This window comes from Pseudomyrmex gracilis, unplaced genomic scaffold (genome assembly GCF_002006095.1).
Source record: "Pseudomyrmex gracilis isolate BER0280 unplaced genomic scaffold, ASM200609v1 scaffold_45, whole genome shotgun sequence".
NCBI lineage: Eukaryota > Metazoa > Arthropoda > Insecta > Hymenoptera > Formicidae > Pseudomyrmex > Pseudomyrmex gracilis.
In genome coordinates, this window is record NW_018020629.1 from 822,834 (window position 1) to 839,492 (window position 16,659).

The window sequence follows — 16,659 nt, forward strand, 5'->3', positions numbered from 1 at the left end:
GCACACATCACACGATTTTTCATTCGTTCATATTGTTGTCGCGTTATATTTGCGCTGAGTTTTTATCGCGCGACGTTTCAGATCGAGCAGGAACGAAAAAAAAAAAAACAGCGTTAGAAGAAAAAATGCAGGGACACGAAGATTCACGGAATGACAAAGACGGAAAAGCGGATAACAAAGAGATTTTGCACAGAATGATTTACGATTCGAGAAACTACACGTCCGAAGGAAGACGCGTGTCGAACGGAACAGTTCCTTTGAATATTCTGAAGTTTCAGTATCCTTTTCCGATCGGCATCTCTTACGCCGATTATTTTTCTCACGTTGTATTTTTTTTTTTAACAATATATATGTATATTTGACGATGATATCGCGTTTCGTGTATAATTTTAAAAACTTACAAACCTTTTAAATTCCTTATAAATAATCGATCGACAAAAGTCACTCGTTTTCGTACGACTGTCAGAGGTATTTCAATCTTTGCGTGGTAGAACCGGATGTTGTCCTGTTCGCTTCCGGTAATATATTGCATTTTTTCAATACTACAACGAGGAACGTGTGGTTCAGAAGAGGATGCACTGGTAGCGGGATTGGACACGTGACGGTATTCTTGTTTGTTAATTAATATAAAAATAGGATGTACTCTTGTGTTTTGAGGAAATTGCGGAAATATAAAAGTTTAGCAAAATGAGATTTTCAGAGATAAAAATAAAAACTTGTCTTAAAAGTCGATTGCATCAATTATAACAGATTTATATATATATATATATATATATATATATATTTGTTTTTTAAATTCTATGCAATCTTCTATCATCTATTCTCTCTGCTTTTTATTTAGAAGAATCCTGTATTTGATCATATCGCTGTTGGTGAGAACGGCGAGAACCCTCCGATAATTATCTACAAATGGCCTTCAATGGAAATCGTGACAATTTTGCACGACGGCACGTTAAAACGCTATTCCCACTTAGCTTACAGGTGATAAAACTTGCTCGTGCGAAAGACAAAAAGAACGTGAAAAATTGTACACGCGTTGTACTTGTTTGCAAAAAAGTTTGTGCGCATTTTGTTGTTGCAGCACAAACGGCTCGCTGTTGGTGTCACAAGGAGGCGAACCAGATTACACGATCGTGCTCTGGGATTGGCAGAGATCGAAAATAGCGTTGAAATGCAAATCTCACAACAGAGACGTGCACAACGTCATAATATCACCGTCGCTGACCGGCTATCTGGCGACCAGCGGATCGGGTCACATAAAATTCTGGAAGATCTCGAATACGTTCACCGGGCTCAAATTGAAGGGCGAGATCGGCAGATTCGGTCAGACGGAGATATCCGACATTATCGGTGTATACATCATGCCGGACGGAAAAGTAAATAGCTGTTTGTTTGAGAGCATAGCGCTTCGATTGATTGTTCAAAATTACGTGCCCTATTTCAGATCGTGTCCGGCTGCGAGTGGGGAAACATTTTGCTATGGGAAGAGGGTTTGATTACTCTCGAAGTGTGTAAGAAAAATCGCCAGCCGTGTCACAACAGAGCGATCACACAGTTCGAGTACATAAACGGAGAGCTCATATCGCTCGGTAAAATGCTTTCTTGCACCGCAACAATTTTTTATCACAAAAATTGCAACACGCAATATTGAAAACTCTCTCTCGGTTTATATTGTAAAAAAATATGACAAATGCGCAGGTATGGATGGGTGGATTCGAATATGGTTTTACGAAACGATCGATCAAATGGACGTTCGCGATGAGGAACGTTTTCTGGAGATTCAGCCTATTTACGAATATCACATCAGCGAAAATGACAAGGCGTACGAGTCAATGCTCATGTGTATGCGTAAGCGAGAACCGAACAATCCGGAAAGTACACTTTGGTACGTTCAAGTAAGTAATTATTTGATAGTAACCGATATTAAACATACGAGAATAGATTTCAATACAATATTTTAATTAAAAAATTAATGTAAAAATAGAAGACAAGATTTACATTAATTATTTTTAACTTTAATACTTTCTAAATATTTTACAGCCTTTTTTTTATTATTATTTGTTTCTGATGTAGATTTTCTTTTTAGGACGGAAACGGCGGGATTTGGTTGATAGATTTAGACACCGCGCAGCAGGTGTCGCGAAAAATATTTACATGCTCCGCTGGTGCCATAGTCGACATGGCTAGTGCGACATGGGGACCTTTCGTAGCCGCGCTTAGCGCAGCTGGACAGCTACTTATTTATAATTACACAGAAAAAAGGCTGATCCTAGCACATAGATTCAACGACGTTGGCAGTCAAGTCGTTTGGTTCCCATGCCAGGTAAACTGATCTTCTAGAATTTGTATGTTTCACACACTTCGTTTCAAAGTTGCTTCGCGTAAAATATTTTTTGCATATTTGCAAGATCGAAGCGACGGGATCAACGCTCGTTTGCGCTTTCGGAAGCGGTGTCGTTCGTGTGATCGTTGCGGCGATATCGGAAGCAAACGCTGTCGATGACATAAACGGGGATTACGTTAGACTGATTCAAGTAATAAGACCGCACAAAATGGCAATAACTGCGATGTCTCTGAACTCTTCGTACAGGTGACATTAGAAAACGTGATGAACATACACTATTTAATATCAAATATATTTTTGAATTTTAACAAAGTATTATTATCAAAAACTTTTTACTTTTATTATCAGAATTGTAAATTTCCACGTAAGAATATTTCAGTTTGCTGGTAACTGGCAGCGAGGACGCAACTGTATTTGGTTTCGCTGTCACAGTGACAGAAACCTACCCCGCAATCACGCCAATCGGCTTTGTCAAAGTTCCTTCGGAAGTCACGTGTTTCGCGTGGAAACCGCAACGTGTAACTAAAATTATCTTCCTTGTTACAACTTTTTATTTCGAATAAATAGACGTAATTGTAATTGCTCTTAATTAAAACGTACATAGAAAACCACGTTGTTAATTGGATGTTCGCGAGGAGATTGCGTGGAAGTTGCATTGCCAAGTGCTCCGCAATTATACACCGTCGCATCGTACGAACTCGTTCAATGTCGGCCGAGAGCGTTTAAATTTCACTCCGTGAAGTCTGCTATTCGAAGGGAATTGATACGCTCGAGTCGGGAGAAAGAGAAGAAAGAGAAATTAGCGAAGAAGCGCGAAGAAATAGCCCATTTGCTGGCCGAGAGTCCCGGATTGGAAGTCGATGAGGAAACGTTTCTCAGTAATTATCACGAGATTGTATTTAAAAAATTAGTTTAAATGGTTTTTAGAATAACAGCATGTATTCAAGACATAGAAGTATAAAAATCACTGAGACGATAATAAAATTATAGTGGATGTAGAAGAGGACGAACCGTTGCCGGAAATATACATACCGGAAACACCGAACAAGATCCTGATGGCACAATACATTGGTCCCGATGTTATTTGGTTGTCGATGGCGGGATTTGACGCGGGATACATGTACGAATACCCGAGTCCGGAAGTCGTCGAAACTATCGGGCAAGAACCCGCAAGAAGCGTTATGATACACGACGCCGATGACGTGGAAATACGAAGTTGTCTGTTGTAGTAAGAACATACGATTGACTATATTATACGAGCGAGTCGCAAAAATCGATTCGTTTACTTCTTTGCGAAACGCAAGTTTAATTAATTTTGTCGCTGCAGTAAAGAAAGATACTTGTTTTTGGGAATGGAGCACGGGGAGATACGAGTTTGCAAGTGGAAGCCGAACAACCATACAGATCTCTCGGATTACTGGATAATTCCGATGCACGATTATTACAACGGTCACATTCCGAAAATGGTTCTCAGCTACGATCAGAGAATTTTGTTTACGTGCGGCCACGATGGAAACTTGTTTTCTTACGAGGTGAATGATGACACGCCACCCGAGGCGATTAAATTCGAAATGATTCGAGGAACTTTATCTTTGGTACGTTTGTTTGATTTTTATTTATTACGCGCAACTGTGGCGAGTGCTTTTATAAGTTTTTATAATAAATTATTTTCTATAATTATTGTTTCCAGCCGCGTACTAGCGTCGAAGATATCAAAGAAATTGATCATCCAACTTTGGAAGAAACGATTCAACAAACTGAACGCGACAGAGTTGCTGTAGCGGCGAAGCAGAGCAAACAACAGACCTTGGAGAAGTTGATGGAACTAAGCGAGGACTATAGCAAAATTATAGAGAGGTTGAAAACACTTCTGTGTCAAATTTAGATAAATTTGTTAATTAACGTTAAAACAAGAAGATGGCGACGATGTTTGTTTTTTTGTTTTTTAACATCTTTATTAGAAATAAAACTCTACCGGATTCTCATCGACTGACTCACGAGGAACTGGAATTGGATACTAGAATCACAGACGATTTAAATAAGGAGTTGGACGCGGAAATGGCTGCGGTCAGGGAGAAACTGGCGTTTAAAATCGAAAAAAGTGAGCTGGGACTGCAGAAACTCGTGGATCACTTTATCAAACCCATCACGTGCTTGCCGTTTGCCGTTTGCAAGATATCGTAAGTGAGAATTGCAAAGTGCTAAGCGCAAGACGATAAAAATGATACAGCTTCTTTGCGTGATTGTAGGGAACCGGATAAGATGGTGTATTCTCTGCGCCAACGTGTCTTGGACATTGACGACACATTGTTGCATACCGACTCGCTGAAATTTCTACACATATTCGATAAGCAAAGAAAGAGGTGATACTCGTCATGTGTATGATTGAACGATATTTACTGAAATAAAAAAGAAAAACACTCGAATTTGTAAGATATTGTTTTTATTTGTGGTCACACATCATCAATACAGATTGACGAACGATAAAACTCTGAGTTACGAACAAGAAAGAGAAGAAGAACAAGAAGAAATGGCAAGGAAAGAAGAAAGAGATGCAGAAGAAGAAACCGAATTGAAAATAAAGGGACAACCTCTCGCGGAGTTTTTAAGAGGAGTGGATTACGAGGACACGGAGAGCAGCTCGAGGATTCGTTTGAATCAAATGTTGCGTAAATACGCTTTGAGAAAGACGAGATTGGAGAAACGCGAGAAAGAAGTTAGTGCGATTGCATCAAACGACGATTGTTATAGAATAAGAAAACAGGTTTTTATTTACTGAATTTAACGATCACAAAATTTGTATTGTTTCAATGTAGTGGAAAGCCATATACAGCAAAAAGCCGGATATATCTGTTAATCACGCGGAAGATATGCTCGCCATCGAGGAAGCGAAGAGAACCATCGGTGACTACAAGCTCAAGTCGTCGCCGATTTTCGACTTGTCGGAAAAACGGGTCACTCTTGCTTCGAAGTACAAGGAGATATTGAATTGTCGGAAAAAGGTTCGCGTATATAGAAGCTTATTTCAAATTTGTACACATACGATTCTCTATTATTATAATACGCAAAAAAGATTCGTAACTTTTTCTCACGAAACGCTTTCAACAAATAGCTTTATTATCTGCAAGAAGGTTTCAATGCAAGATTGAAAGCTGTAAGAACCGAGAAAGAACAATTGCAGGCGAAAGTTCAACGTTTGATAGAAACTCTTGGACAAATTCATGCTGAAATACCGTTAAACAGCGTGAAACCTTTGCCGGTTATTCCTACAACAAACGTCGATATAGAATTTCCCGAGAGAAAACTGACGGTACGTAGTGAAATATTTAAAAAAAAAAAAAAAAATAGAACTGCGCAATTTCTTTAATTCTTTGCAATAAGAGCAAGAATAACCACTAGTGTGAATACAATGACACATGATGCTCCGGACATTTTCAAACGAAAAGATCACGGCCTGTCCGAAATATTGTACGTTTCTTTTGTATTCAAATTTCCAAGCGCAATAAGTAGCTTTTGTTCCTGTTGTTCGTTTTATTAATGGGATTTTGATGTCAAAGAGCATCGTTATAATTTTAAATTATAGCGTTGAAGAAAGAGACAAACTCCAAGTGCCTTGGTGGCCTAACAGGGAAGGCGACGGCCCGGAAAGCCGGAGATTCCAGGTTCGACTCCTGGCCGAGGAGTTTTTTTTCGCAATATAAATTTAATTTCAAGTAGGGGGGTATTTGGGATCTCTCATATACGAGATGCAATTATAGCATCCTATATGAATTTTAGAATTGTTATTACAATTCGAATTTCACGTGTTAAAAAATTTACACGTAACACGTATATATGTATATATATATACGTATAATTTCCGCACAACACCTTGCGAACGGCTCTCATGACCAAATATATATATTCATTTAGTTGGAAAGACTTTTAGAGCCCGAGAAAAAAATTCTCAGTTTATCACTAATTGTTAAAGAGAAAGTATTTTATCATTTTATGTGCGTATATGTACACAGATTGATAAAGACGCGTGGAAAACGGACGGAGCCAAAGAATCGCAAGAAAAGGATCAATCGTTGATTTTGCCGGAATCGATTCAGATGCCGGGCGTTTGTTCGGACGAAGAATACGAGATATTGCTTCTGGACAAGAAGTTCGCGGAACATTTCTTTTCCAATTCGTTCTTTTCCAGTTCGGAAAAGAAGCTGGAAATCCGACTCGCGGAACAGAAAAAAGTAACGACGTCGCCGTTACATGTGGACGACGTCGAGAGCCCGTGGGAACGCGAGATGAAGACCGCTCGTGCTTTGCGCAAAATCTACGAACAGGATTGCATACTGAGGCACATAGAAACCAGTTGCGAGAATTTGGACAAAAAGTTGGATCAGTTGCAGCACGAAAGATTGAACATCGTTTCCGAATGCGTCAGCATCAATTTGTTCTTGTTGACACTTCGTCAGGAATATGTTATTTTGAAAAAGTACGAAACAACGGAGAAGAATTTGCAAGATCAACTCGATAATAAATTGGAAGAGGTCGAGACGGTGAAACAGAAGGTTAATCTCGATCAGTTTTTACCGATCTTTATATTCAATTACGCGCAAAAAGAAGAATTACTTGTGAACGATGCGATTATTGATCTTTCAGTTGCAAACAGTCACCGATAAAATGGATGTTAAAACTAAAGAAATTACAAAATTACGTAATCAGATCAAAGACATCTTCTCTGAGTATATGAGCAAGATAGGCGATAATAGATTCCGTAATTTTTTATGTAAAATATTCAAGAAGAAATACAAGGAAGTGAAGGAGGACGACGGTGAGTGTGACGCTTCAGTTAGTCCTCATCGAGCGAGAAAGAAAGCGATTATTTTTTATAATATAAATTTGAAAAATTTATTGTGTCTGTTGTTATCAGCACACAAAAAAAAGTCAAAGTGTATCAATGATCGTGTTTGTTTTAGAAACTACCACCACAACAACTGAAACGGATGAGACAGAGAGTGTCGATAGCAAGGAACTTGAACTGATCTATTTTGATGAAAATGTATGTCCGTCGGGATGCGACGAGGAATTGTACAAATTGGCGTTTACGATGAGAGAAAATCGATACTCGTGCGAACATCAGATCAAAGATTTACAACGGGTTGTGGAAATTCTTCAAAAGGAACTTCAGACATTTACGAAGAAGCTGAAAGTTACAGAGATCGATTTGAAAAAGACCGAGGATGATTTGAGAATCTTTATGGTAATAATTTTGTTTGCAATATTGATGCAAAATTAACTGAATTTGTATGTAATTTTTGTATAAATATATCATTTGTTTGTTTATTCTCTGTTTAACAACAGCTCAAGAAACAAAAAGAGTTAAATGACGTAGACGTGACGGTGGTGATGAAGCTGCATCAACTGCAATATTTCGACGAGTTCGAGATTCCACCCAAGATACAAGATTGCGTTGTATTCGACAAAGCGCAATTGTCCAAATTATATTCGAGAATACAAGAGTTGCAGGAAGAGACACTCGAATTGCGCGTTCAGCATAAGTACGAAAATCAATTTTTTTTTATCTAATGTGAAATCCTATAAACAATTTAACAATGAGAAGGATCTAAGTTAAATGTGTGATTTTGCAGAAACGCGCGAGCGCATCTGCAGAGAATCAAACTCGATCGTAATCAAATGCGCGCTAAAAATAAAACTCTGAAGAACGAAATAAAGTCGATGATAATGATCAAATTCGGTCAGAGTATATCATTGAACGAATTGTACGAAACGATAATCCGCCGAATGGTGCACGACATCAAAGTCAGCTTGAGTGACGCGACCAAGTATTTCGCCAAGCAAATAAAACGCAAGTATTATAAGTAAAATTCGCTATAAAAAAATGTCCTTAGAATTTTACGCCATCTCATTTATTTATTGCAGAGGCTAAAGAGAGCTACTCGGAAGAATTGAACGTGTTCAACAAACTGATTCGCGAACACACGCAAAAGTTGAGCTTCTTGACAATTTTAGTGGAGGAACAATCAAAACTGAAAAAATTGTCAAAGCAACGCATCGTGTCAGATGTACGTACATAATAAATTTAATTAAACACGTGTAATTGTCAAATATCTATTCTTCTCGTTGTGCGAATATCACTGTTGTTTTGTTCGCAGGAAGAAATGACGCAGTTCGAGGAAACATACAAGAGTGATATAACAAAGTTGGAAAAAATTCTCAAACGTCAAATACGGCAAAAACAGTTGTTTATGAATGACATAAAGAATCTTAGATTGAAAACAAAAATACATCCGACACAGTGCATGGCAATGATGCGTAGGAGTGACAAAGGTAGTGATAAAATTAGCAGAGGATTTTTTAGAGATCCGAGAATTCGCAAAGAGTTTTTGCTCAAGAGTGTATTAAAATAGAAAAAAGTCTATGTATAATAACAATTAAAATTATTAATTATATTATAAATAATTTTTCTGTGCGACTTAGATATCGAGTCTCAGAGCGAGGAAAATTTCAATCAAGATTGGCGGAACGTCGAAGTTGAAAACGCGATAAAAATGTGAAGAATCAAATCTTCAAAAGAAAACGTGCGAGGGGAATGACGACGAAACGTTAAATAACAAGTACGATATTATATTTTACAAAAAAGAGTAGAGAGATAATGTTAGCTTATTATAATTGATTAAGATCATACGCGTTTTTTTCCATTTCATTTTGCATTTTATTTTTTTTTCACTTACATATAACAACTATGGATGACAGCTGTACAAATACATAACATTACAAATACATGCATCTCATTTGCAATGTATATATATAAAGAACGATCTAATATATATATATGTATATATATATATATATATTATATATAATAATAAATAATAACGTATTTTCGCGTAATAAAAAGGCATCGTAATAAGTCTATATCCTTCGCGCGCGCGACACGTATTCCTTAAACGCGTTTGTCATCCCGTGTGCAAAAGTTTTTTCGAAGAATCCACACGTATCTCTCTGTTATAACTCGGGCTATTAAGCAAGAAGATGGAAACCAGAGAAAAGTGTTTTCCTTCGTAAGTAAGCCTTTTCGAAAACTTATAGAGGCAATACCTGTCCTTCGCGCCCAATATTTGCGCTCATAAACTCTTTGAACATGACTATAATAATAATAATAATAATATTAATAATAATAATCTTCGGAATGTTAAAAATACTTAATGTTAAAAATATTATTAATTAAGAAAACATTAGTAGCTGCACGTAAAATTTTCCACTCACTAGACTAGAAAAAAAACAGGTGATGGTTCGTAATAATAGTTCACGATGTGTTTAAACAACGGTTTAACACTCGAATCTTACGTTACGTTTCTTCTCATTTCGAAGTGAAACGTTAACGCGAAAGGCGTGTAAAAATGCAGATGCGTGATTGCTGCAGAAAGAAGCACTTGGTTATTGTTATATAATTAATAGAAATTTGAATAGAGTAGAGATGTAGATGCCGACCCGTTGCAAAATTGTCGAGTACATCGAGATTCGAATATAAAATACAAAAAAAAAAAAAAAAAAACAATAATTATTATCGATAATAAAAATAGTAATCGTAGGATGTATAATAATAGCACGTTATTAGAATTAGTGGTAATAGTGTATCATTTCTTTGAAATGTAAGTTAATTTCTTTTGAAGCGTACGCGCGCACTCATACACAGTCTCTCTCTTTCTCTCTTTCTCATTCTCTCATTCTCTCTCTCTCTCTCTCTCTCTCTCTCTCTCTCCCTCTCTCTCTCTCTCTCTTTCAATTTCTTTTTTCTTTTTTTGAGAAAAAGCGTAGTAATCTTTAAAGTTATTCTTACCAATATTTACGATTTTAAAACGAGATTCCGACAATTACGAATAAATTCTCAAGTTTCGAAAAATGGAAAGAAAGAAATCAATTTTTTAAGAAAGATCACAGCTGCGCGCTATTCCGAAAAAGAAAAACACGGAAAAGATAGGTAGATCTGAGATTTAATTGCGAAGTTTCTAAGTGTGTGCATTCAACAACTGCGTCAACAAGTGCGAACGTCTACAGTTAGCGAACCGCGTGGAATCATGCAAGTTTCAAGAAAGAGAAATATCTAAATTACTTGTACGTGGTTTTTTACACCGAGTAAAGAATACACCGTTCTTTTTTTCGGGATTAAAAAAAAAAAAAAAAAAAAACCACTCGAAACCATAAATTTTGTTGTCCGAGCGAGACAAATTGCATTGTCATAAAAATTGCACAGGCTTGGCGGAGATCGGTATAAAATCTTCTATTTTCCTCAGCACGATTCGTCAAAATTCTCTATCGATTGTACGAACTCTCTGTAATCGGAATTCGAAAACTCGACGCTTCATTCTATGCCGAATGTGTTCGTTTCCTCAACAGCCAGCAACAGCTTCTCGTATAAAATCTCGGGCGTAGGATACGGCGGAAGATCCAGGCGATTGAAACACGTGTGCGCCCTGAAACAAGCGGCGACGGTGCAATGCGTGTATAAAAACGACAAATGCGCGACAACAAGCGTTTATCAAACGGACGGAGAAGATACCTCGGTAAGCTGTTCGGTCTTCCCCATTTCTCGATGCAGAACTTTCTCGGTCCCGTGGATCCCCGCAAGGCTGCGAATCCCTCGTACGGAATGCTCGAGGTGCCGGTCACGAATTGCAACAGTCGCAAACGTTGCTCGTTAGTGAATCGGCTTATGCTACTCCAGAACCACTCCACAACCGGATGCGCGTCGTGATAGCCGCTTCTGTATTCGGTGTGCGTTCGCCAATCGTTGAGATCGATCTCGGCCGCGCCCGCGATAACAAGTTCCAATTCACGAGCATCGAAGACGGACACCAGTCGCGCGTCCACCACCTCGTAAAAACCGCGCACTAATGAATCCGTCTGTTCCGCTACGCCGCGTTCGAGACGCCAGCGCACCACTTTCTCGAGATACTCCTTCTTGTTCTTCTCGGTGACGGGGATGTTTCTTCCGCCTGGTTTCAGCTCGCGCTCGGCGACTCGACCCAGCAGTTCTTCCGTCACCGAGAAGGTCAGTTCCAACGGTTCGATACTTATGTCCTTCTCCTTTATCCACATCAAACTCTGATGAAACTCCTGATCCAAGCTCTCCAGGTCGCTCAAACTCGCCGGTATCCTCAGAAGCGCTTTGTAAAATGGCCTCGTGAAGAACGCGTCAAGCAAGTACTGGTGCACCAACGCCAGGCCCAGAACTCTGCCGGAAAATCTAAACCAGTCGTTGTAGTTGTCCACAAAAGCCGACATCGGCGATATTTGCACCGTGTAAGTATCATTAGCCGAATATTCGAACAGTCCGTAATAAGGATTGAATAGTTCGCGCGACAAATGAAAGAAAAATTCTCGAGACGGTCCGCCGTAATCCAATCCCTCTTCGTGATCGAAGATTACCACTAATTTTCCTTTCTGCAGATCCTTCTTCGACGCGGCCATTATTCGTGTAAAAGCGTCTTCAAGCAAATGTTCTCTTCTAATATGCAACCTGCACAGATAATTAGCAAAAAAAGACGATACGATAAATAATTTTGTTTTCCTGTATACATAAAAATGATATTTTACACTTGTGTGTGACACGAGTGAAACGTACTTCAATTTGCCCGGTCCCTGTCCGTAACCTTTACTCTCCAACTTTCGGTAAAACGTTCGAAGTTTAGCTTCGAAGTCCCTCCTGTGCGGCGCTGGCGCTCTGGCAGAAGCCCTTGTAAGCCCAGGCGATGCGTGTGGACTGCCAAGCGGGGATCTACCGATACTACCAGGTACATACGACATTATTTCTTGTTCGAATAAACTGTAAACAATGGCACAATATTATTAACGTAGTGTCATATATATGTGTGTAGAGATTACATTTAAAAACACGTATATTTTAAATATTATCTATTTCTTTTCTATGTACCTCAGCAATAATGCCAGAGGGACGTCGTGACTCAGTCTCTGCAACGCTGTCGTTCCTTCGACTCTTATGGTATTAATTTTCTCCCGCAGCACGGTATTCTGTGCTATCGAGTAACTTCTCTCCTTCAGAATGTCGATTATATTAGGCTGACGTAGAAAAGCGACTACTTTGTCGTTGTAAGCTACCGGTATGTCGGGAGTGGCAGTCACGGGCGATTGCTGCGGCCTGGGTGGCGGAACGGGAGCTTCATCGAGCATTGTTCGCGAATGCGCGGGTTCGGTTGGCAATCGAGGATCGATGAAGGAAGTGGCCTTTCTCGCGTGACATATGAAGAATCTCTGAAATTTGTAACACGATATATTATTAATGTATCATTCGGTAGCGAACTATCTTTCTCTCTCTTTTTTTGTCTCCCCCGAGTCACACGCGTACGATCGAATATATCGAGAGTCCTCGAAAACTCACTTTGCCTGTTCTGTCGAGCTTCGATTCGTATCCTCTCGGCAACTCTTTGCTCGGATCGGCGAAGAAATTAATTAAGGCAACCAGGTCTCTATTGTGCTCGTATCTCGGAAAAACTATCGGATCTCTTCTCACTCTGCTGATCATGTGCTTCAAACTTGGATTGCGATTGTACAGTTCCATCGCGTCCACGTTGGTGTGCAACACGGTGAAGAAATCGGGTCGTGTTAAAAACAATACTGGCGGTATCGTGGTGATGTCGAACGGTTCTGATTCGCTTCTGTCGGTGGTCGTTCGCTCGCTCGGTCGCTCGGTGCTCTCGAAGGGATTGCCGTTCGTTGTGCTGCTCGTCTCGCGATCTATATTATCGGGACGCGAAATGGTGCGTCGCACACTTTGGTAACGTCTGTCTAGCTGTTGTCTACGCAGATCGCAACCGGTGTTGCGCGTCGTCAGGTTGGGTCTTTGCCACGTCGTGGTGCGATTGATGTGATCTATATAAAACACTCGGCCGTGACTATCTATTCTCGCCTCCCATGCTGAAAAAAAAACAAAACAAAACAAAACACGTGACAAAGTAATATTTAAACAAAACAAAGCGAGTGCGTGGCCAAACCAATTCGTTTAATTTCTGCTTACACGGAGGTAAAGGTTCTTCCGAAGATAAAGGTACATTTGACGTTTGGCATATGGGTAACGGGCACAAGGGTTTTGGCCGATGCGTAGGCGTAGGCGGACACTCGAGTTGATTAGGCAACGTCGGTTCCGGTCTCTCGCGTTGTCTGTGCGATCTCGGCGAACTTAGTAACGCGATGCTCTTGGTAACCGCTGTTCTCAACTGAAATGTCAAGATAATCTGCGCGTGTCAATCGAGATTCGCGAAAGTAGGTGCACATTAAATGTGTAATAACCGAATTAACGAAACACAAACCCTAAGATTGGCTTCGTCGACGTCTACAATTTCGAATCCGAAGCAATCCTCGGGATGGAGCGGCGCGGGATGTCTCTGAGGATGTCGCTTAGGTAATTCCGGCGCGCTGCTCGGTAAAGCGTTACTTCTGTGCAACGGCCGATGCGTCGCTCTCGGTGGGAGCGGCGGCGGCGTTGGATAAAGAGTGTCGTACAGAGACTCGGGAGACGTGCGGCCGCCTGTGCTGCGCCAAAGCTGATAATAATCTCCCTCCTTCGCTATAACTCCATTAGGTCTGCACTGTCTCTGTGGTCACGCAGAAAAAAAAGTTTTGTCTCGCGATCTCTCTCGATTTCGCAAAGTTAACATTTTTAACTGTTTTACATTTTTAATTTGTAAGATGTCGAAAGAAAAATGTGTTACGTTTTAGTGAAATATAAAAAATACGGAACTTACTCACTTTTTTCATATCGCTGTGACTTGTACTCGCTTGCTGAGACTCGATGTCCGAATTACTTTCCTCGCTGCTGTTCGACGAACGAGGCTCCAGATCTAGGCAACGAACTTCCTCTAATTGGTCTTGTCTGGCGTACGACGGCTCTAAGAGCGCAACCGCGTTCTCCTCGACATCGGGCGGGTGAACGGTTTTCGGTATCTTTTCTAAAATTGGCAGTTTAAATGGCTTACTTGTACTAGCGGTATCACTGTAACGCGAGGAAGAGCTGCTGCATCCCGCGTCTTGCAACGTTGACATCTTACAAATAGATTCGGACGAGACAAACGACTCGTTTTTGTCATCCGCAATTTCAAGTGAATTTTTGTTATTATTGTCTAATAGATTTAAAGGTCCTTTCGCGTTATCAGTCTCGTCGGTACAATGTACCGAGGTTGAAGCACTCGACGAGTCTTCGGACAGAAATGTTGATTTGTTTTCTGTTGACAAATTGATATCCGGATCTTTGTTCGAATCTTTGTCATTGTCGCTGGACGATTTTATTAACGATATATTCGCAAGACCGCTGTGATTTGACGAAACGGGATCGTTGTTTTTCAATAATGCCTCCCGCACCGATTTATGCTTGACGTTCGATGCAAGATCACCGTTGTTGTTACACAAATTTCCTGTATTTGGTTTACGCTCTTTGCAGTTTTCCGCGTCTGTAATACTATTTCGTTTCTCGCAATCGTGAACTACTTTGTCTAGGGTGTTGTTTGCTGTTAATTCTGACGAGGCGTGACAAATTTCGGAAATATTTTGCGTCAACAAGCAGTTCTTTCTGGAGAGATTTCTATGGGCGAGAGGAAGCGATCTGTGGTTGGAATTTTGTACTGTATCATTGCACGTATCTGCGTCATCCTTATTGCTCGCTTCAATTTGCTTATCTAATCTCGATGTATCTTCCGACGTTCTTTCTTCTAGTATAGTTTCGTTATCGAGTTTTGAGTCTGAAATAAATAAAACAAAAAATTGAAGTTTTACAACACATTTTTTTTTACTTTGTAAAATATAAGCAAGAAAACTTTTGCAAAATCGGCATTACCTGCTGTTTCGTCTTGCAGACACAAACTCTCTGCTTGCAGCAAATTATTCGTGGTCACGGAGCAACCGCTTGAAGAAGAAACCGCATCGCAACCGGTTGCGTAGAAGAATTTTGTTCTTAGATCTGACGCGCGTACTTCGTCACATTTGTTGGTGTTTGACAAGTGAGAATCTATGTGTTTTGCGGCCAAATTCGACTCTTGATTTGTCGAATTTAAAGTCATTAGATTAACGGACTGCTCATTGGATTTCTCTGTGTCCTCTTCCTGCTTGGACATAGCATTTGTTTCGGATGGCATCTTTTCAACGCATAATTGCATTCAGATGTGAAATATATCCTATAAAGTATAGATAAGAGACGGAAAGAGGTCAGAAGAACTTACTTCGTCAGAGACACTTTGTTATATCAAATATCAAGTATAATATTAAATATATATATAAGATGTGACACATGTAGTGTATAAAGAAGATAATTAAATTTTAGAGCAGTTAGTGTGCAAATTAAATGCGCTAAAAAAATTATGCGAATTAAATATGTTGAAAATTTTCTTACGGACTCGGAAACGTTACTGGGTATATCCAATCTTTTCTCTTTATATAAACCGAAGTTTTTTAAACAACATTTAACCCTTTCGTGACAGTTTGCGCACGGAGTGTAAGGAGTTCCCTCCCGTTTTTTTTTTTTTTTTTTTTAACTCCATATATACACAACTTCGCAAATTGACGTTGTTTGCGAAATTCGTGCGTGTTCGGTCGTGTACACAATTAATAACATATGCACGTAGAAATGTGAGAGATCGAATTAACGATGAATATCGAACGAGGCCAGATCAATCTGGAGGAATTCCTCCGAGAGTACCAAACTGCTATAATAACGAACTGTCGTTCAACAAATGATTTTTAGTTGAAGCGTGACGCGACGAAAGAATTTAACATTATCTGATTCGTGCGTATGTGCGCAAAATGAGATTAAAAAAAAAAAAAAAAAAAAACATTTTTTTCTTTCCGTTTAAAAAGAGACAGAGAGAGAAAGAGAGAGAGACACATCTACAGTGCATATTGAAGGTTACTCGATCACACTGATACCTGGAGTTTTAATAAATAACGCAACAAAACATTCCGAACATCGGTTTCATATGCAGCATCGTCTCATTTATGCGCCGTGCGTTTGATCTTTCTCTTAATTCATTACATACGTGTACGCGTGAACAGTTAATTTTGACAGCGAACGTAGCAGACTATACGCACTAGTGATTTTGCCTCTCTACGTAGTGACACAAATGTATATGACAGTAGACATCAGAGAGAAACCTGAGAGCGGCAAGGCCCATAAGAAAATGTGTAATCACTAATTCACCCTGTAAGTCAGCGCACATGTCCACAGGTGGTGCACATTGGAACTACGCAGCCAGTCCACGAGCGACATGTCGGTCATAGATGCCAGATCGGAGACTCAGTAAGCATGC

The 16,659-nt window shown here is 39.7% G+C and overlaps 2 protein-coding genes across 5 annotated transcripts; one reads left to right on the top strand and one right to left on the bottom strand.

Moving 5' to 3' along the window:
- The first annotated feature begins 112 nt into the window (after positions 1-112).
- Positions 113-10,536, top strand: LOC109853202 (cilia- and flagella-associated protein 44). Its single transcript, XM_020425079.1, has 26 exons — positions 113-277; positions 442-604; positions 842-981; positions 1,082-1,376; positions 1,445-1,589; positions 1,699-1,895; positions 2,087-2,323; positions 2,409-2,590; positions 2,724-2,862; positions 2,949-3,222; positions 3,335-3,572; positions 3,672-3,939; positions 4,035-4,201; positions 4,306-4,524; positions 4,594-4,707; positions 4,817-5,060; positions 5,161-5,346; positions 5,457-5,654; positions 6,355-6,894; positions 6,986-7,157; positions 7,303-7,586; positions 7,688-7,884; positions 7,975-8,192; positions 8,267-8,409; positions 8,500-8,674; positions 8,825-10,536. The coding sequence occupies exons 1-26, from the start codon at positions 126-128 to the stop codon at positions 8,899-8,901; spliced, it is 5,364 nt and encodes a 1,787-aa protein (XP_020280668.1). The 5' UTR covers positions 113-125; the 3' UTR covers positions 8,902-10,536.
- Positions 10,510-16,462, bottom strand: LOC109853203 (E3 ubiquitin-protein ligase HECW2). 4 transcript variants are annotated; one of them, XM_020425084.1, is made up of 10 exons: positions 16,280-16,462; positions 15,195-15,531; positions 14,114-15,099; positions 13,675-13,959; positions 13,383-13,581; positions 12,747-13,282; positions 12,282-12,619; positions 11,973-12,134; positions 10,908-11,867; positions 10,510-10,821 (listed from the first exon to the last, which is right to left on the bottom strand). In XM_020425084.1, exons 2-10 carry the CDS (start codon positions 15,511-15,513, stop codon positions 10,710-10,712), a joined length of 3,897 nt encoding a protein of 1,298 aa, XP_020280673.1. In that variant the 5' UTR covers positions 15,514-15,531; positions 16,280-16,462; the 3' UTR covers positions 10,510-10,709. The 4 variants fall into 4 exon arrangements, with proteins under 4 accessions (XP_020280673.1, XP_020280669.1, XP_020280672.1 ...); XM_020425080.1 differs by having other exon boundaries at positions 11,973-12,173; XM_020425083.1 differs by having other exon boundaries at positions 11,973-12,173; positions 16,390-16,437.
- Between the last annotated feature and the right edge of the window lie 197 nt (positions 16,463-16,659).